This window comes from Mustela erminea, chromosome 1, assembly GCF_009829155.1.
Source record: "Mustela erminea isolate mMusErm1 chromosome 1, mMusErm1.Pri, whole genome shotgun sequence".
Taxonomy (NCBI): domain Eukaryota; kingdom Metazoa; phylum Chordata; class Mammalia; order Carnivora; family Mustelidae; genus Mustela; species Mustela erminea.
Window position 1 is genome coordinate 16,186,629 of NC_045614.1, and position 20,676 is coordinate 16,207,304.

Sequence of the window (20,676 nt, forward strand, 5' to 3'; positions counted from 1 at the left end):
GGACTTGTTACTCCCGGTTACTGGAAGTCTGTTGGGAGCCTGTCAGGGACCTCGGGCCTCTCTCCCCCACACATGCATTTGCGGTCTATAGAAAGTTCTGGAAGCCTGCTCTGAGGCCGTCTGTCGCTGGAGAGGAGGGGCCTTGAGTTCAGTGTGTACCTGCCCTTCGGCTGACCCTGGTAATTTGAGGACGAGTGGACAGGGCACTCCTCTTACAATGCGGGCCCTGAGTCTGGGGGTGAGCACACATCACAGCAGGCTCTGGGCCCGACAGCACGCAGTGGTCATTCTGGCGTGCTGAGAGAGTAGCACGCTTGCCTCTTGCTGACCGGAGGCCCTCTGGTAGTAGTAGCAGCTTGGCTTTTGTTCCAAGCCTCAGCCTCCCTCCCAGCAGGGTGGAGCCCAGCTGTGGCCCATCTGCCGATGGGATGGCCCCAGCTCGCCCGGGGCTTAGGGGTGGAGCTTTTGCATGGCTGATATGTCACCTGTCCTGTTCCTCTCTCCCCTATGGTGGCTTGCCTTGCTTCCCAACGAGGCAGGGAGGTACTAAATTTAGAAAGATGGACTTGGGAGCAGCCTAGCTGATGGCTGGCCGTGCCGCACCCCTGGGGCGTTTACTGACAGAAGTCCCTTCACTATAAACATGCTGGAGACAGGACAGCGGGAGGCCGGCCTGCCTGTGCCAGCTTGGGCATCCTGCTTTGGTTCTTTTGCCCTTGGATTCCTCACCTCGTGGACACTGGACGTCCTGAGCTCGATATAATTCTCTTCCCTTCCCCGGGCTGCGAGCCTCCGGAGGAACCTGTGAGAGCACTGTCCCCAACTAGGGTGACTCTGAAATACCTCCCTGTGCCTAATAATGCTTGTCGTCCTCCGTCTCAATCACGAAGCCAAAATGACATTTTGGGGAGGGAAAACCCCTTAAGCTATATAAAAAGCCCCACTTAAATAAGGAAAATGAAGAAATAAAACCTGGGTGGTTTCTGTCTTGCTTAGATACACAGAGCTCTGGAATCCTGAAGCGGGGGTTGTGGGTGTGACCCCGTAAGGGGTCACCTGCCCCTCACCCCAGCTCTACCCCAGACCCTTCACTCACCTCTGTCCATCACCACATCCAGTTCCAAGCACAGAGAACATACTCCTTCGGTTGCAGTCATTATGGAACAGCTACTGTACACAGGAGACGGAATTAGGATCGGCGGAGCTTCCTTCCTCTGCTGGGATGTGGGCTCCCTCAGAGTGGGGTGTCCATTCTGTTCACCACTGTGTCTCAAGGCCCCAGGCAGTGCCCGGCCCACAGTGCTCGTCGAATGAGCGAGTGAACCCCGTGGCCAACAGGAGGATGGGGACGGTCCCCAAGTCCCTCCCGAGGGCTGGGGCTTTGCATGTGGAGATTACCACTGGGGTGGGCATGCACTCCAGTGCCGGTCCACACCTCCCACGCAGGTGCTGGAGAGTTCTAGGCCAGCAGGAGCACCAGGGTAACGTCATAACCTCACCCTGGCCAGGAGGGACTCCGATGAATTCTCCCACCGGGCTGGAAGTTGCTTCGGGCAGCCTTCTGGGGGCTGGAGGGGCTGGAAGAGGTTGGATGCTGGGGTTTGTCTGGGCAGAAGCTTTGCAGAGCTCCAGGGACCAAAGTCCTGGGGAAGCTGGGACAGAAGCAGGGAGACCTGCCGGCAGACGTGTTCCTAGCTGAGAAGATGTTCATATTCTACTAAAGTAGAATTTGAGGAACTGCGTGGAGGCTTTGGATCTGCCCTGGGCAGACGCCTCGACAGTCTCGTGCCTCAGTTTCCCCATCAGGAAAATGTGGACATGGCCATTGTGAAGACTAAATTAGTTAGCAGAGATCTGTGCCCGTGAGTTGGGGAGCTGCTAACCGCAGGCATTAGCCAAGCACTTGGACTCGTGGCTGGTCCAGATGAGATGTGCTCCAAGTGTGAGATACAGTCTGGGGATCTGAAGATGTGGTGTGGGAAAAGAAATGTAAAGTAGCTCGTTAACATTTTTACTTCGATTCTGTGTTTAAACAAGAATACTTGGGACGTGCTGGGCTAAGTAAATTGTATCTTTAAAATCAGTTTCACCCATTTTTTAAAAAGGATTTTATTTATCTATTTGACAGAGAGAGAGCGAGCACACAAGGAGGCAGAGAGGCAGGCAGAGGGAGGAACAGACTCCGCGCTGAGCGGAGGGCTCGAGGCAGGACTCGATCCCAGAACCCTGGCATCATGACCTGAGCCAAAGGCAGACGCTTAACTGACTGAGCTACCCAGGCACCCCACTTTCACCCATTTTTGCTCTTTAAGTGTGGCTACTTGAAAATAGAAACTCGCAGGCAGCCTGCGCTTTTTCTGTCCGTCCCCGCTGTGCTTCCTAAAGCATTTGGAGTATGGCCTGTGCGGACTGCTGGCTGGGCAGGCACTTAATCATTGTTTGCCTCCAAATATGAAAGCATCTTTACGTCCCATCTGAAGGCCACGCCCAGTGGGGCTGTTCTGATCCACAAATGCTTAAACAGGAAGATTGTAATATGTTCTGTTGCCAGCCCCTGAAACGAGCCCACTGAGGCCATACGCCCATTGCAGGAGGGGCCAAGACGGCTCTCACAGCCCCTGAAGTGGGTCTTTTCTGATGGAGGAAGAAGGTACTTTGGGGTCCGAGGTGGTGGTGGCGGTAGCTGAGCCAGTTTTCCAAGACCTTTGTAACACACTGAGTCTAGCGAGGACACGTGGGGACCGCTCGTCCCCTTGCCGTCTTTAGAGAAAGGAAAGACAGTGTTTCTGGCAAGAGGTGGGAGGGGCCCTCTGGGATTGGGATTGGGCTCTGCTTGGGCCCCGGCCAGCATGGGCCCACACCCTGCCCCTCTGGCGGGGCTCTGGAGGCCTTGCCTTGGCCTGGGGAGAGTGGCCAAGTCGGGTGGCCTTCCAGGCAGCCTCCAAAGGGCTGATTGTCTGCGGCCTCTTCTAGCATGGCTGACGCCTTCCTCTCTGGTGGTGGGGCTGAGACAGAGGCCCTTTGGTGGCGGGCCTCGGAGGTCAGGCCATTTTCAGAGCCAATCATCCCTCCTCTGCCCGTGGCCCCTGGCCACCACCCCGCAGAGTCACCCATGCCTGAGGTGTGGGTGTGGGGAGCAGCAGCCCTGCCCGAGTTTACAGCCAGAGAGCAAAGGAAGTGGGGGGGGGGCAGCAGGAAGAAAGGAACCAATGTAGAGTAAACCAGCAGGGCCTCAGCCCAGCTGTGCACTCTGTGGGGTTTCCACCTCTGCACTGGATACTCAGGGGCAGGCCCAGGGCTCTTCTGCTGCGTGGCCTTTTCTGACCCCGCCGGAGAAGTGGCTGGGTGTCACTTCTGCTATGCTCCCTTGGTCAAAGAGTGCCAAGCCCTCCCCTATTCATGCGCATTCCCCCTACCTCTGGTTGGAAGGTGTGTCAAGGAATTTGTGGCTGTGTTTTTAAAAAATTGCACTTACATTCCCTGAAATGTGCTGTGGGATGGGGTTTACACAAATGCTCGCACCCATGTAACGGGTGCTCCTGTCTAGATCTAGAAGAGTTCCAACCCTGGGAAGCTCCCTCGTGCCTCTTCTAGTCAGTGTCCACCCCTCTCCACCACTATTCTGATTTTTTCATCATTTATTAGTTTTACCTGTCCTAAAACACAATATACGTGTATTTATACGGTATTCACATATAGCCGATCCTCATTATTCACAGATTCCGCGTTTGCGAATTTGCCTGTTTGCTAAAATTTATTTGGAACCCCAAAATTCACTCGTGGCTTTCTGGCGATTATCTGAGGACTCGTGCAGAGGTGTGGCCCCACACACAATCCCAGCTGAGGGTGAGCCGGGCCACGCTCTGCCTGCTTGTTTTGGCCCTCATCCTGTAAACATGCGTCTTCCTTGCCGTCTCTTTAGTGCCGTGTTTTTTGCATTCTTGGGCTCTTTGTCGGTGAATTTTATGTTCGGAATGTTCCCCGAGTGCAGTGCTGCCCGGTATTTCTGAGTTCAAGGAGGCTGCACGATGTGCCTCATGGGGACATGCTTATCTAACCTGTGCTAGATAAGCTTCCTTCAGGCGCGAGTCCTGGTGCTGTGGGCCCTGAGTTCAACCTTAATGAAATCAACAATGCATATGACATCAGGTAATATGTGCTGCTTCAATGAAATCAACAATGCATATTACATCAGGTAATATGTGCTGCTTCTTTCAGCAGAAGCACAGATAAAACAAGGTTATGTACTGATTAGTTGATGAAAAGGTTGTGCCCAGAGGCTGGCAGGAACCTAACCCTATATTTCCTCTGGGAGCAAGGTTCACTATTCGCTAATCCGGTATTTGCAGTGACTTTGTGGAGCCTTGTACATAGTGAATATCGAGACTTGACTGTAGATCTCTTTTGTCTGGAATAGTTCACTCAGAGATTGTGACGTTTACCTCTCTTGCTGTGTGTGTTCCATGTCTGTCCTTTTTGCACTGCGAAGGAGTATTCCATTCCACAAGTGCGCAGTTGGTTTTTCCATTTCCCTGCGGAGGAATGTTTGGGTTCTTTGGCTCGGGGGCTGAATAATAAGTCTGCTGGGATCGTTTGTGTGGAGATCTGCTCTACCCACTTCTCCCGGGTAGATGCCCAGGAGTGGAATTGCTGGACCATACAACAGGAGGATATTTAGCATTTCAGCAGCTGCCAACAAGCTTTCCAGAAGCGCCCTGCCCTGTAACAACCCCCTCCCTCTGCCGCAAGCCGTGTGTGAGAGCCCTTCTGTAGTTCTTGACCAGCTGTGTCACAGGTTTCTTTTGGGCTCTGCCCCATGGATGACTTTCTAAACCAGCTCCTCTCTGACCTTCTGACCTGGTGTCACTTGACTGACACCCTACCAGCTTCTTCTGTATACAGTGATTTTCATCCCTTTTTTTTTCCCTAAAGGTATGGCTAATAACCTTTTTTTTTTTTTTTAATTATTTATTTGACACACAGAGATCACAAGTAGGCAGAGAGGCAGGCAGAGAGAGAGGGAGAAGCAGGCTCCCCGCCGAGCAGAGAGCCCGATGCGGGGCTCGATCCCAGGACCCTGAGATCATGACCCGAGCCGAAGGCAGAGGCTCAACCACTGAGCCACCCCGGCACCCTCATCCCTTTTTTTAATGCTCACAAGGCTTTGATCCTCCACCCCCGGCTTTCACGAACACAGAACACTTCTGTGGTTTTTGCCATTTCTAAAAACTTAAGCACAACTAACTGTGGGAAAGTCAGAAACTCTGAACAAACAGAAATCATGATAGAAGGGGCCCGTCATTCTGACTAGGAGTGGTCACTGTTGAGATAGGCTTTCGTTCTTGCACACACAGATATTTCACTTTTTAAAAGATTTTTATTTACTTCTTTATGTGTAGGAGAGAGAGAACAGCCTGGGAGAGGGGCAGAGGGAGAGGGAGAAGCAGGCTTCCCACTGAACAGGGAGCCCAATGAGGGGCTCAATCCTGGGACCCCGGGACCATCGATCATCGATCGAAGGCAGACGCTTAACCGACTGAGCTACCCAGGCGCCCCAGATAGTTTATTTTTAAGTATCTGAGTGAACGAGTGTGAACTTTGTTGGAGAATCGAGTCTTTGGCGGGAGTTGTCCTGGTGGAGGGCCCCTTGGGATGCCCGAACACCACGCTCAGAAGCCAGCCAGTGAACCTTTTCCTCCTTCAGCTGCTTGTTGGAATTGCTACTTCTGTTCAGTTTCTGGTACCCACTGGGAGGCTTTATGTCAGCCCACCGGCGTGATTTTTTTTGAAGGCCAGCCAGAGTCTAATTTTATGTAGTCCTTAGAGAATCAGAGTGGAGAGCTGGGGGCCACAGGAAGCTCTTCTCCGGACCCTCCGGACAAAGCCCTCTTCCCTCCTCCGGGGAGCCCGCCGCAGGAGGGAGCTCCCTGCCCAGGGGCGGCCAGAGTGTAGGTCGCTTCTGGTGGTGAGCCAGTCTTCCCTCTGTCCAGCCAGCAAGCAGGCTTCCTTAGGATCGGACCCAGTCAGTCACCCGACCAGTCCCATGGAAACAATACAGGACCTGTCCCTGTTTCGCTTTGCCTCTCCATGTGGGTGTCTACCTTGTTTTCTGTATTGCATACTTTAGTGTTCTAATAATATTTGTGTGAACATTTTTGTTTTTTGTGCCAGCTCTGTTGAGAGGTAATTCACACACCATAGCCCATCCTTTGAAAGTATACAATTTGGTGGTGTAGCCGCCAAATGTATACTGTACATGTATATATGTTTATCCTGTATATGTCTATAAAAATGTTTTATTATTTATTTCTAAAGATTTCATTTATTTACTTTGAGAGAGAGCGAGCAAGAAAGATCACAGAGGCAGGGGGGAAGCTGACTCCTTGCAGAGCAGAGAGACTATTGTAGGGCTCGACCTCAGAACACTGAGATCGTGACTTGAGCTGAAGGCAGACCCTTAGCAGGCTGAGTCACCCAGGTGCCCCCTGGCCCAGTATGTGATTTTAGAATATCTTTCTCACCCTCCAAAAGCGAGACCTCCCCCATTGGCAGACGCTCCCTGCTGCTTCTCCCCCAATCCTAGGCAGGCGCCAGTCTACTCACCGCCTCTGTGCGCACCCATTTGGGGCCGCATCTTTGATTTTTTTGCTTAGGAAAAATCCTGTTAAATTACTGGGTCATGGGGTGCCTGGGTGGCTCAGTGCGTTAAGCCTCTGCCTTCAGCTCAGGTCATGATCTCAGGGTCCTGGGATCAAGCCCCGAATCAGGCTCTCTGCTCAGTGGGGAGCCTGCTTCCTCCTCTCTCTCTCTCTCTCTCTCACTCTCTGCCTGCCTCTCTGCTTACTTGTGATCTTTGTCTGTCAAATAAATAAATAAATTCTTAAAAAAAAATTACTGGGTTAGGTGGTGTGAAAGTTTTTTAGGGCTTTTGCCACGTGGTGCCACACAGCTGTCCCGAAGCCTTGTCCACATTTAGGCTTGCACCAGCTCCGCGAGCTGCACCTCCGTGACACTGTCATTGTTCCTCGTCTTTGCCCGAGGGCCAGTGACGTGTGGTATCCCATGTTGCACGTGGCTCCTGGCAAGGGGGAAGACTGTTTCCTCGGCTGATCGGATCTGGGAAGGGTGCCAGTGGTGGGGGGTGGAGACGGGCAGTGGGGGAAGGACGGAGGAGGGGGAGCCTAGAGGCGCAGGGCGGGGTGCTGCCGAGCTGGGCGGGGGTGCAGGGCCTGCTCAGGGGCCCCTTGAACTGTGTGTTCCTGTGGGGAGTGGAGGGCAGGGAAGGGTTGAGGCCCAAGAACGGGAGTGCCCTGGGGCCGCCTGGAACCCATGGGCAGCGTGGCAAGGCAAGCTCTAGCCTGCAGGGATTAGGAAATTGAGGCGGAAACTTCCTTCCCCACCACCATGAAGTGAAGCCATCATTGGTTTCGAGCAGCTTTCAGAGTGAAGAAAGCAGGCTGGCGTAATGACCCCGTAACCCAGAATGGCCTTAAATACTTCCTTTGTGGCTTGGGGAGAGGTTCTCCCCTTGGCGCGGGAGCTTCAGGTGCATGGGAGAGAGGGCAGAGGCAAGGAAGGCCCCGGGTGCAGGTAGGAGGATGCTGGTTGTGTTATCTACACCCACAGCTCTTGACCTTGGCTGCCCCTTAGATCCATCTGAGGTGCACTGGCCGCATCCCCAGACTGGAACCAGAGTCTCTGGAGGTGGTGGTAGAGAATGGCCATCGGCATGGTGGGGGGTCAGGGGGCCCAGCATCCACGGCCTCCGGGGGTGGGGGTTGTGAACTTCCGTGGAGCCAGGAGGAAGACTCTTGCTGGGGTCATTGGTCCAGCTCTGCCCTGAACGCTTGGCCCCTTTTGCAGAACCTGTTGACTCCCAGAGCCACCAGGGTCCACAGGCTGCAACCTTCGGCCAAGGAAAAGCCTTGTTCAACCTGTGGCCAGCATAACTCGTTCACCTGTGCCCCACGGAGACTGCCCCCTCCCAGCCAACTCCCAAGCTTGACTGCCTGCCCTGACCCCTGCCTTGATCCCTTTGCGGCACAGTAGGGGGGTCCTGGATGTGCGATCCCATGTGGTGTGTGGTGTCGGGGCGGAGTAGAGAGGATGCCCTGGGGTGGCCACTGTGGGGTGGGGGCGGCCACCCTCCTCATGGAGAGAAGAGCAGGCACCGGGATGGGGCAAGGCCCAGACCAGAGCTGGGGTTAGGGGGGTGGAGGCCGGGGAAGGTTGCAGGGCCCCGTGGGCTAGTCTGATGGAGCCTTCTTATTTCAAACCTTATCATACCAACCAGAGGTACCCCCTGGGTCGTCACCCAGGTTGGCTGTGTGTTTGGCCAAAGGAGGGCTGCAGGGTTGGCTACCCAGCCATCCACGGGAAGGAGGCAGGAGTCCTGTCGTCCCCAAGCTTCACGCTGAAGCTGCTTTCTGGCCTCCCTGTTCGTCAATCCAGCCTTTGCAAGGGAGTGGGGAAGGGGCTGTGACCTTAACCCAAAGTTGCTTTTTGGCTCTGGGTGCCTGGGAGATCGTTTAATCCCAATTTGGGATAACTGATTTCACGTGGAACATGGCCCCGGCGAGGTGTGTCTGCATTTGATCAGTAATACTGTGTTACTGGTTCTCCAATAGTTTTCCTGGAGCTTGGGAGGGTGCGGGGGTGGGGAATGCCCGCGGCCAGAGTGAGAGCCGGTTCAGTCCCACTGAGGCCAGAGAGCTTTACCTTTCCTCTGTTCTATGGATTTGAGGTTTCACTGATTGACTGATTGATTGATTTGAGAAAAGTTTCTTTCTCTCTAAAGCACTTTGCGAACCACAGCTCTGCACAGAGAGGTGACATGAGCTGTCCGTCACCGGGCCCTTAGCAGGCCGTGGTGAGAACAGTAATCATCAAATGTCCAGTTCCTGGCTTTTTGTCCGCTTCCGGTGAATTGAAAAGCTCCTTAATTAAGGCCCGTTCTCCCTGTTCTGGCTTCTTCAGGACATGACCATCCGTGTTAGTTGTGTTCCGCCTGGTACCCAGTATTTCTTCTTAGCACCTGGAAGACCACAGAAAGCTCTGGACCAGTGCCAGAGGCCGTGCCTCTCCCTCTTCCCCCAGCCTCCTGGATGACAGGGATCAACCTTGAAGGAGCCCGTCAAGGGTTAAGGTAGGGGCTCTGTCTTCCAGGAGGTTCTGCCTGGAAGCGGCCCCAGGAGGTGTGAGCCACAGGGGTCCTCCACGGTCTCCCGGAGGCTCTCCCAGCAGGAAACCTGGCCCCTCCTGCAAACCCTGGGGAGTGTCCCCCCATGAGTCTGGCCTGCTGCCTGCGGTGCATGATGGGACGTGTGTCTGTCTTTCCCTGTCCTTCCTCTCCAGCGCCACACACACCTCCTCGTTCAGGACTGTACTTCCTGTCGCCTCCCGTGTCCCAGGGGCCCCATCGGGAGTTTCCTCGTGTCCAGCCCAGCTGGCTCCTTGCAGCCACATTGATCATCCTAGCTGTGCACCTGCCTCTGGCTTTCTTACCTTTTCCCCAACCTGCACCACCCTCCCCTCCCTGGACTCTGCCTTTCGGATGCATCCAGTCCTTGTCCGGGACCTCCCTGTGTTCCTTCGGTCTGTGGGGCTGCCAGAGCCAGAAGCTACCGGGTCTCCGCCCTCCTCGAGCTCATCGTCCTGTTAGGTAAGAGGAGACATAAACCGCGAGACCCACCTGGGCCACAAGCCATGAAAGACAGGTGGACGAGGCACTCAAACAGTCCTTGGTGGCTCTCGGCGTCCCGCCGTACATCATTTACAACAGGAAAGTGTCCCTAGTCCTTGCCCTTTCCTGTGGGAATATTATGATTTTTAAAAGAATCCCAGATGGCCACTTTGGAAGGCATTTGGACAGTTGTTTTTTTTTTTTCTTTTCAAAATGCAACGTACTCTTCCCATACATCCCGGCCATGTCGCGCTGTGGTGTTTATCCAGAAGAACTGAAAACACGTCTGCACCAATGTATTTATAGCAGCTTTCTTCGTAATTGCCCAAGCTTGGAGCAAGCCAGATGTCCTTCAGGAGGGGAACGGATACATAAACGGTGGTCTCTCCAGACAGTGGCGTCTTACCCAGCACCGCTAAAGAGGAATGAGCCATCCAGCTGTGACAAGACGTGGGGGGACCTTAAATGCATATTACCGAGCAAGGCATGTCAATCCGAAAAGGCCACGTACCGTACGATGCCACTTCCATGACGTTCTGGAAAAGGCAAAGCGATGGAGACACTACGAAGATCAGCAGTTGCCAGGGGTTGGGGGAGGGAGGGAGGGATGAGCGGGGGGAGCACGGAGGATTTTGAGGGCAGTGAAACTTTCCGTGTGCTGTTGTGATGATGGAGACGGGTCAGACACATTTGTGCAAACCCACTGGGTGTTCAGCAGCTCATGTAAGTTACGGACTCTGGGTGATGGTGTGTGAATGTGGGTTCATCCGTTGGAACACATGTAGCCCTCTGGTGGGGGATGCTGATGGCGGGGGGAGGCAGTGCACATGGAGGGGGCAGGAATATACAGGAAATCACTCCCTTCTGCTCAGTTTTGTTTTTTTTATTTGACAGAGAGATCACAAGTAGGCAGAGAGACAGGCAGAGAGAGAAGGGGAAGCAGGCTTGCCGCTGAGCAGAGAGCCTGATGCGGGGCTCGATCCCAGGACCCTGAGATCATGACCTGAGCCGGAGGCAGAGGCTTAACCCACTGAGCCGCCCAGGTGCCCCCTCATCTGCTCAGTTTTAATGTGATCTTCAAACGGTTTTGACAAATCATTTCTGTTAATGGAAGTGCCAGAAGGAAGCCAACCAAAATGATAAATGTCATGGTAGAAAGAAGTCCCCACCAAGTCCAAAGATCTTTCAAACGCCCGCCCTCACCTGCCCCTACCCCACCCCCACCCCGCCCCAGTTCCCCAAGCTCCTGCAGTCATCCTGGGAAGCAGAGGCCCCGGGCACAGGTACATTTTCTGCTGAGGTCTCATCGTGCCCAGGACCCCAGGCCGCGTCTCTGGTCGGGAGGGGTGGGTTTGGCCTCTGCCTCAGAGTTGCAGCCAAGAAAGGGCTGTGCTTGTCCCCCTTCCCCCCAGCCCAGCGAGCTTTATTTGTGGATTTGCTGGTGCCCCAACATGTGAAAACATGAAACTTGGAGCCCTTGGACCTTTTCTGCCTCTTTACTCTCTTAATCCCTCTTAAAATGCAGTGTGTGGGGACGTCTAGGGGTTCAGTGGGTTAAGCGTCTGCCTTCGGCTCAGGTCATGATCCCAGGGTCCTGGGATCAAGCCCCACATCAGGCTCCCTGCTCAGCGGGGAGCCTGCCTGCTTCTCCCTCTCCTGCTACTGCTCCTCCTACTTGTGCTCTCTTGCTCTGTCAAATAAATAAATAAGATCTTTTGAAAAAATAAACTAAATGCAGTATGTGGACTAGAGAGGACCCAGTATCTACTTATCCCGACTTTGGGCATTCTTTTTAATCATTGAACATCTGTTTCTTTGCCTGTAAAGTGATGATAATGATGTTCTGTGGGTCTGTTATTAAGAAACACGTCTAAATTCTAAAGATAGAGTCACAGGGCTGGATAACCTCCTTCCTGAGATGACCAAAAAAAACAAAAAAACAAAAAAACCCAAAAAACCACCAACGAACCAAAACCAGACCAAGTGGGTAGACCAAATGTTCTCAGGACACTGGACATCAGTCAACACAGAATGGTGATTTTTGAGAGACAGGAAGCAAGTGAGGCAGGCCCCATGGTTGGCTGCCACGTGCTGCCTTGAGACAGAGTCCAGGCTGTGACACAGGGAAGTTGAGGCAGAGCCCGCTGGACTCCTGTTGTGTTCAGATGCAGCTGACAGTCTGAGGAGATAAAGCAGCTGGAGTGAGTAGGACTCTAGCAAAATCTTTACAAAGCATGCATCTGAGAAAAGCACTTGTATCCCTGTTACAAAAGTAATCCTCAGGGTGCTTGGCTCCATCATCTGGGTGTCCGTTTCCTGATTTCAGCTCAGGTTGTGATCTCAGGGTCATGGGATCGAGCTCCGCGTCTGTCTCTGTGCTCAAGATGGAGTCTGCTCGAGATTCTCTCTCTTCCTCTCCCTCTGCCCCTCCCCCCTTTAAATAAATACATCTTTTAAAAGAATAAAAGTAGGGGCGCCTGGGTGGCTCAGTGGGTTAAGCCGCTGCCTTCGGCTCAGGTCATGATCTCAGGGTCCTGGAATCGAGTCCCGCATAGGGCTCTCTGCTCAGCAGGGAGCCTGCTTCCCTTCCTCTCTCTCTCTGCCTGCCTCTCTGCCTACTTGTGATCTCTCTCTCTCTCTCTGTCAAATAAATAAATAAATCTTAAAAAAAAAAAAAGAATAAAAGTAATTCTCATAGCTTAACAACAACAACAACAAAAAACCAGGCAAAAGATCTGAACAGCCCCTTCCCTTCCCTAGAGACAATAGAGACAATAGAGACAGTAAATCAACACATGAGAAGTTGCTCAGGCCATAACATTGTTCGTCACTGGAAAAAGAAAATGAAAATCCCAAGGATGTCACTGTGGCCCTCGTAGAATGGATAAAATTAAACAGACTGTCATTCCAAGCGCTGGGAAGGATGCGGAGAAATTAGAAGTCTGGTAAACTGCCGGCAGGGCTGTACGATGTTGAATTTCTCCGGGAATCAGTCGGGCATCTTCTTAGAAAGTTAAACGTATACCTACTGTAAGACCCAGCCGTTCAGCCCCTAGGTCTTGCCCCGAGAAGAAAGGAAACACATTTCTGTACGCACCCTTGTGCGTGAGTCGCTGCGTTTACTTGTCACGGTCCCACCCTGGAAACATCTCAGACGTCCATCCGCAGGGCAGCAGAAAAACGCGTTGTGATATGTTTGGACAGACACGGGACACTACGCAGCCATGGAAAGGAATGAACACTTCCTACGTGCAGCAAGAAGAAGCCGGACCAAAGAGCGTGCATATTTATATAACCTCTAGAAAACACAGACTCGTCTGTGATCCCAGAAAGCAGATCAGTGGTTGCCTGAGGAATGGAGGACGTGCAAAAGGCACAAAGTGGGGGAGAATCTTGGGGGATGGCGGGTGTGTTCACTGTCCTGAGTGTGGCAGTGATTTCGTAGGTTTCTAGAGCTGTCAAAGTTATCAAATTGTACACTTTATTCTCTTAAACTTTTAAATTAGATTTTGTTTGTTTGTCGGGGAGAGAATGGGCACAGGCAGGGGGAGGGGCAGTGGGCGAGGGAGAAGCAGACTTCCCATCGAGCAGGGAGCCTGATGCAGGGACTTCGATCCCAGGATCCTGAGATCATGACCTGAGCCGAAGGCAGAGGCTCAACTGACTGAGCCACCCAGGCGTCCCCAAACTGTACACTTTAAATGTGTGATGTGTACCCTATGTGACTTATATCTCCTTAAAGCTGTTTTCCAAGAGGTCATGCTGGCTATGGTTTGGAGAATAGATTTCAGGCAGTGGGTCTGACTGCAGGGGAGAGAAATGCATGTCCCTCTCTTCTAAACATGTAATTCCTTCTTCCCCTTACTTTCTTCCTGGTTTGTGAGCTCAGATGATAAGAGTAACATGGATGACATTTTTCTTCTTTTCCGCTGTTGGGCATTTCTCTAAAATCCTACAGCTAAGGGGCCACATGAAAGCGAAGGGGTTGAGTAGCCTTCTTGCTGAGCCCTGCCTTGCGAGGATTCTGTCTTCTCTTTCCCGGACCTGCTACTACTCATACTCATGGTGCCCTGACACCAGATGTGCAGGCTTTCCTACCGCCACCAGTGGGCTGTCCCGAGACCCCATTCAGTTCTGACTCTCTTGACCCGTGGGTGGCACAGCCCTCGCAGACCAGGGCTCAGTCCCACAAAACTGCCGTCATGGCAGCTGCCATCACAAGTCCCCATGGTTTCCTCCTCGAGCTCGACCATCACTAGAACAGCTCACGGAACTCAGGGAAACAGGGAAATATAAAATCATTATTTTATAATAAGGCGTGTGCTAAAGGATACAGAAGAACCAGCAGGAAGCAGGAGGTCTGGGAGGGTCCCAAGCGTGGGAGCTTCTGCCCCGTGGAGTAAAGGGATGGGCACTCTCCCGGCACGTGGACGCATGGGCCATCCCAGAAGCTGTCCAAACCCTATGCTTTGGGGATTTTTCTGGCAGCTTCATGTAGACATGATGGATCATTAACTTGCTTTCCAGCCGTTCTCCCCTCTGGGAAGGATGGGGTGGGGGAGAAAGTTCTAAGCTTCGAATCATGGCTTGGTCTTCCCAGCAACCAGCCCCCATCCGGGATGCTCCCATCACCAGGAAATTCCAAGGGATTTAGGAGCTCTGTGTCAGGAACTGGGGTCAAAGACCAAGTACTAGAAGGAACTGGGGACAGAGACCAGTGGATATATTTCTTAGGTCACGAGCCCTGGGCACTTAGTGAACTCCTAGGGCAGGTCTGCCGGTGACACTGGTCAGCACTCCTATCACAGGGGGCAGATTCTAGTTTCCCGCATCCTGGGGTGACCGTTCCCCGAGGGCAGTCACATCACTCACCGTCCCCGGCAATCTAGAGGGAGCCTGGTTCCAAGCGAGTGACAGAGAAGCCTTTGTGGGTGGGAGGGCAGGAGGGGCCGAGTGAGGGTCTGTGTGGGGGAAAGCCCCGGGGCTGGGGTCCCAGGTGGGAAGACAGCCTGTGTGCCAGGGACAGGGCAGAAGGGGAGGTGGGCCGGGGTGGTTGGTGGGCGCTCTGGGGCAGGACTGGGCTTAGGTTCAAATCCGCAAGCAGGGAGTGTATTGAATGTGAGAAAGGACACCCCCAGAGTGTGATGGGAATCACCACAGCTGCCAACCCAATAGGAAGAACAGGACCTTTAGGTTGGAACCTGGGCTCGAATTCCGTCTCCCAGACCTACTGGCTGTGTGCCCGTCGGTTACAGGGCCTTTCTAGATTGTGAATAAAACGCGTTTATCCCACAAGTCCTTCACTGGATGGAAACTCCCATCATGAGGTTGGGTAGGTACGTTATTCCCTAGAATATGACATTTCCTTTTTTTTTTTTTTTTTTTTTTCCATTTTTTCCGACCAAAGGAAGACTAGACCTATTTCCTGCCTGTTTAGTACCTTCCTGTGCATGTACCACAAGGCCCAGGGATGAAATACCTTCCCACCTACTTGGCTTCTCACGGGCTCTTCCTCGCTGCGTGACCGACGGCTGAGAGCACCAGCGGCTTCCTTCCTCGCTTTGTGCCTGTGCTGGATGGTCGGAGAGGCGGGAAAGGGGGTCAGCAGCCTGGAGGACGTGGGCTGCAGGAGTCAGAGTCGGGGCAGGGGGAGGCAGAAGTCAGTAGGTCAGAGCCCCTCAGGTGGAGAGGAAACCAGAGGAGAAGCCTCGGGTGTGGGGGGGGGGTGGGGAGGAAGGCCTGTGGAACGGCGATAAAGACACGGGAAACCCCGAGAGGCCCGTGCACTTGTCCTTATCCCCTTGGTGATGCTGTCATCCTGCCACTCGCTTTCCGAGTGGGAACGGGAGAGGGGTCTGACTTTACTCCCCAGACCCAACCAACAGGAGTCCACGTCCTCATGGTGAGTTGGCAGCATCCCACGGACTCCGAGATGCATCGGGCCTTTCCTCTTTGGAGCCCCGTCTAGAAGGCGGGCCCTCTTCCCACACCCGCCCCGTGGACAGGTGAAAGGGCTGCCCACCCCGCGGGGTCTCCCGGCCCCTCTGGTCTCTGCTGCTCACATCTCACATCGTTACAGTGGGTTAAGCCAAGAGGCCACAGTGATCGACAGGGAAGAGGTGATAATTGCCTCAGGGGTGGTTTCGTTGCCTGTTCCCGGGCAGAGTTAGAATTCTCTTGCTTGGACATCCTGTCCAGTCTGGGGATGGTCTCCTTTGTACTTCGGTTACTGCCCAAAGAGAGCTTTGTTGGCTGTTGTGGGGATCTGGAGTCAGGCCAGTCAGGGGGCTAGGTATGGGTGTTTTTGGACGTGGATCTCAGGATGGTCTAGTGAGTACCTTGCCAGTGCCTGAGAGTGGATGTTTTTGGAGACAGTGTTTTCCTTCATTATCACATGTGTTGAAAACGGAAGGCGAGGGCACTGGGGAATTTGCTAGGGTGCTGGAAATATTCTTTCTTGCTCTGTCTTTGTATTACGGAGGTCGTCTGTCCAAACCCATCAGATGGTAGACATCACTTGTGCATTTCACTGTTCATGGATTTTATCCTGAAAAAATAATAGTAGAGGAGTCTGGATGGCTCAGTCAGTTAAGCGTCTGCCTCTGGCTCAGGTCATGATCTCAGGGTCCTGGGATCGAGCCCCGTGTCAGGCTTCCTGCTCAGAGGGAAGCCTGCTTCTCCCCCTCCTCCCCACTCATGCTCTGTCTCATTATCTCTGTCCCTCTCAAATAAATAAAATCTTTAAAAAATAAAAAAATAATTGTAAGCGAATAATAAACTCTTAATGATTTACAGGCTGACGTGCTTAGGGATGAGGTGGACTGCTGCCTTCACCTTGATTTTAAAAAATGCATCAAAACTGAGGCACCTGGGTGGCTCAGTCAGTTAAGTCGCTGCCTTTGGCTCAGGTCATGATCTCAGGGTCCTGGGATCAAGTCCTGCATCTGGCTCCTTGCTCAGCAGGGAGCCTGCTTCTCTCCCCGCCTCTGCTTACCACTCTGCCCACTTATGTGCTCTCTCTCTCTCTCTGACAAATAAATAAATAAAATCTTTTTAAAAAAATGTATCAAAACTAAGAGGGGTTGTTGGATTGATTGATAGTGGATTGTTCACGATTGTAGAATGGGTGGGGGGGGGTGCATATGGCTGTTTTTTCTTCCAGCCTCTCTGCTTGTTTGAACATCTCATAATAAAATGCCGAAACAGAAGAACTGACAGGAACTACTGCTTGTGCCCTCTAGAGCTTTCCATAAAAGATTTCCTGAGACGGTTTGGTTTCCAGGCTGACACCCCACTCCTCCTGTAGGCACCCTCACTCGCTTCCCCTGGGAGCACTGATGAAGCGAACGGAGGGTTCGTGGCTTGGTGTGCCCTCTGCGAGGCTGGTGTGGTCGCTGTGGGTGCATTGCACAAAACGGGTGTTAGCTTGGACCTCCTTGAGGGAGACGCAGTCCGTGACCTTGAATCAATAGAACTCTGAAACGTGGGGCTTCCTACCCTGTAGGCAGAAGCCTGGGGATTCGCAGCCAGAGACCAGCCTGACCCAGATTTCAAAGAGGGTGCCCGAGCTCCCGCTGACCAAGAACTCAAGCTGGTTGGCCGCTGGACCCTGGGTGTACGCATATGTGTGTGTGTTCAAAAATCTTAATGTTAGGGGTTCCTGGGTGGCTCAGGGGGTTAAAGCCTCTGCCTTCGGCTCAGGTCATGATCTCAGGGTCCTGGAATCGAGCCCCACATTGGGCTCTCTGCTCAGCAGGGAGCCTGCTTCCTCCTCTCTCTGCCTGCCTCTCCGCCTACTTGTGATCTCTGTCTGTCAAATAAATAAATAAAATCTTTAAAAAAAAAATCTTAATGTTAGACAATACATTGAAACACATTCAGATGCTTTTTTGACACTAGACTTTTGTTAGCTGTAAAGTCACGCCTGCTCTTCCAAGAACTTTTTTTTTTTTAATAGAGAACATGCAAAGAAGTAAAACCAACCATAATTTTAGAACCTCAAGAAACCATTCTTTCTATTTTGGTATATTTATTCCCCGAATTTTTTTTTTTTTTTTTTAAATCTCACGCACTGTTTCTGTCACTGTGATGTTTCTCCCTCTACCCCAGTCACGTAGCCAGCGGACTGTGGCGTTCAAGTCCAAGAGCCGGACCTCCGCTTTGCTGTTTGGGGCAGAGGCGACCCGTTCTGGAAGCTGGTAGTTTGCAGAGCGCCCTTGATGGCCGCTCCTGGGAACATGCAGGGCAGTGGAATGAACCTCTTTTTCCGAATTGAGAGCTGATGCGCAGAGAAGGTACCAGGCTAACTCCTGCCACGTGGGAAAGGAGTTGGGTGGGAAGCTGAAGGTTAGAGCCTGTCTCCTCATGTTGTCTTCAGAGCTGGAGGGCAGCGCAGTAGGGGGGCCTGGGGTCTGGAAGGGACAACAGGTGGGTGTAGGGCACCTGGCCAGGGAGCCTGTGAGCAAAGGCTAAGCTCAGGGGCCCAGGGGGCCTTGTTTGGAGGTGAGGGGCAGGAAAGAGCATTGGCTTTGCGTTCTGACAGACCTGGGGCTGGGGGCCTGATACTTTTGTATCAGAATAGTCACCTTCATTGGTTCCCAAGGAGAACTGAAGGAAACAATGTTGTTGAAATCGCCTGACCTACGTGCTTGGCTATTAGGATCGTGGTGTGGTGGGTTGGACATCATGTGATGAACCGTGGGAGTCTTTGAAAGGCTTTGGGCTGGGAAGTAGGGTGACAGGGCAGACACTTTCTGACTATTACCCTGGCATAGAGGACAGCAGTGGGGTGAGGGAGCAGGGCGGGGGCTTGAAGCTCTTTCCTGCAGTTGAAAAGCTGATGGAGAGAGAGAGATCGATCTCAAAGGAGTAATCCACGGGGTTCGGTGATAGGCTGGTTATGGGCGAGGGAGAGACATCTCACTTTGTTCATTGGCTTTTTTAATGACTCGGTTTACACCATCCCCCCCATCCCGACTCACCGGCATGTTCTTGCCTTTCAGGAGCCTGCGTGAAGTGCAGCAAAGGCGTGTTCGGGGCCGGCCAGGCCTGCCAGGCCATGGGGAACCTCTACCACGACGCGTGTTTCACCTGCGCAGCCTGCAGTAAGTGTGTGTGGGGGGGGTTGGTGGGGGGACAGGGAGCATGGGGCCCGGGAAAGGGAGGACAGGGACGAGCATCCTTCCCGGAGACTCTTGACCCGGGCCTTCCACAGTCCCACGCCGGGCAGGCTGGTGTCATTTACAGCCCCAGACCAGGGCCCATTCGAGGAAGGGGACAGGCCCTGAGTGCCAGCTGTGGTAATGGCCCCGAGGGCCGACCTTGGTAATGAGTTGAGTGGGTTCAAAGCAAGCTGTAAGAATGTCAGGTTTGAAATGAAATCTTGCCATTTGCGATGATGTGGATGGAACTAGAGGGTATCATGCTTAGTGAAATAAGTCAGTCGGAGAAAGACAACTATCATATGATCTCCCTGATATGAGGAAGTGGAGATGCAACATGGGGAGTTTGGGGGGTAGGAAAAGAATAAATGAAACAGGATGGACTCGGGAGGGAGACAAACCGTAAGAGACTCTTAATCTCACAAAACTAACTGAGGGTTGCTGGGGGTCGGGGGGTCGGGGGAGGGTGGTGGGGTTATGGACATTGGGGAAGGTATGTGGTATGGTGAGTGCTGTGAAGTGTGTAAACCTGGAGATTCACAGACCTGTACCCTGGGGCTAATAATACATTATATGTTTATTTAAAAAAAAACAAAACTTAAAAAAAAAAAAAAAGAACGTCAGGTTTGTAATGATTATCAGAGGTCTCAAGTGGGGGAAGTGTTGGGAGTCCCCACGGTCTGCCCTGTTGTCAGTTACCTCTCCCACCATGGGACCAGCCAACCCGCCCCATGGGAGACGGGTCCTGTTAGCACTCTGTGACCCTGCTCTGATCTAGAGGCCACTCCGTGCGTGTGAGGTATGAGTGTGTGCGTGAAAGCCTGTGTGTGTCCACTGCAGGGGTGTCCGGGCCTGTGAACACACACACCTGTGGGCATCTCTACCCCGCATACACACAGTGACTAAAGCAGACAGTGTTGTCTGAGTCTTAACTGTATAAGAGTCGCGATCCTTCCTCTTCCTAGAAAATGATCTTTCCGTTTTGGCTCCTGTAACTGTTTCTCAATATTTGCTGTTTTGCAGGGGAAAAGAAAATATTAAGTAGAAGCTGGTTTTCATCTCAAACAATTGCCAGTTGAACTAAGAAAGTTTTTCAGGGCTAGTGGGGGGCGGGCACTGCTGAGTCTGTCGGGACAGGACTAACATGCATTTCCATAATGGGTTGAATTTTTCTTCAAATGATGACCAACACAGACACTTAAGGAAAACACAGCTGGTTGGGGATTTTTCTGGGTCTAGCCTCTAAGGCCCTCGTGTTCTGGTTTCTGTCATAATGCTTCCTATAATTTGTCACAAACTGAACTTTCTCTTCTGCCTCTGTATCTCCGATCACACTGTCCCACAGGATCTGCTCTCCCCACTTGCTTCATACGTTTAAGTTCTGTCCAGCCATTAGGGCCCAGCTCAAAGGCTGCCTCTTCCAAGAAGCCTTCCCTGTTCTCCTAGTGGAAGAAATGGCTTTGTCTTGAGCTCGGCATGCCCCAGTGCTGTCACGTAGTGTGAACCACACTCTCTGAGACTTTGTGCCAGCAGGCTGGGCCCTAGAACAGAGCTGCTGTAGGAATAAGGACAGACATTCCATCCCAGGGGCAATGCTGCACACTCCTGTTCCCCAAGGGGCCTGTACCGCTCCTGTCGTGGGTAAGCACATACCTTCCTCCGCACTTGTGGGGAGCACTTGGAGACGCCGGTAGGTGTCTGAGCAGCTTCTGTTGGGTGCTAGAAGTAATTTACTTTTGTTCCATTGGCTTCTTACTGCCCTGTAACTCCCTTCAGCAGAAGGAGGCCCCTGGGCCCTCCACATCCTGGCCCGGCAGGTCCTCAAGTGTGTCT

The 20,676-nt window shown here is 52.7% G+C and overlaps 1 protein-coding gene across 1 annotated transcript in view; it reads left to right on the plus strand.

The window, feature by feature from the left end:
* The window catches only part of LIMD1 (LIM domains containing 1), a 63,891-nt gene that overhangs the window by 10,336 nt on the left and 32,879 nt on the right, over positions 1–20,676 (plus strand). The window contains exon 2 of the mRNA XM_032317414.1: positions 18,685–18,786. Within this exon, the coding sequence (XP_032173305.1) occupies positions 18,685–18,786 (102 nt within the window). The remainder of the gene's footprint in view (positions 1–18,684; positions 18,787–20,676) is intronic.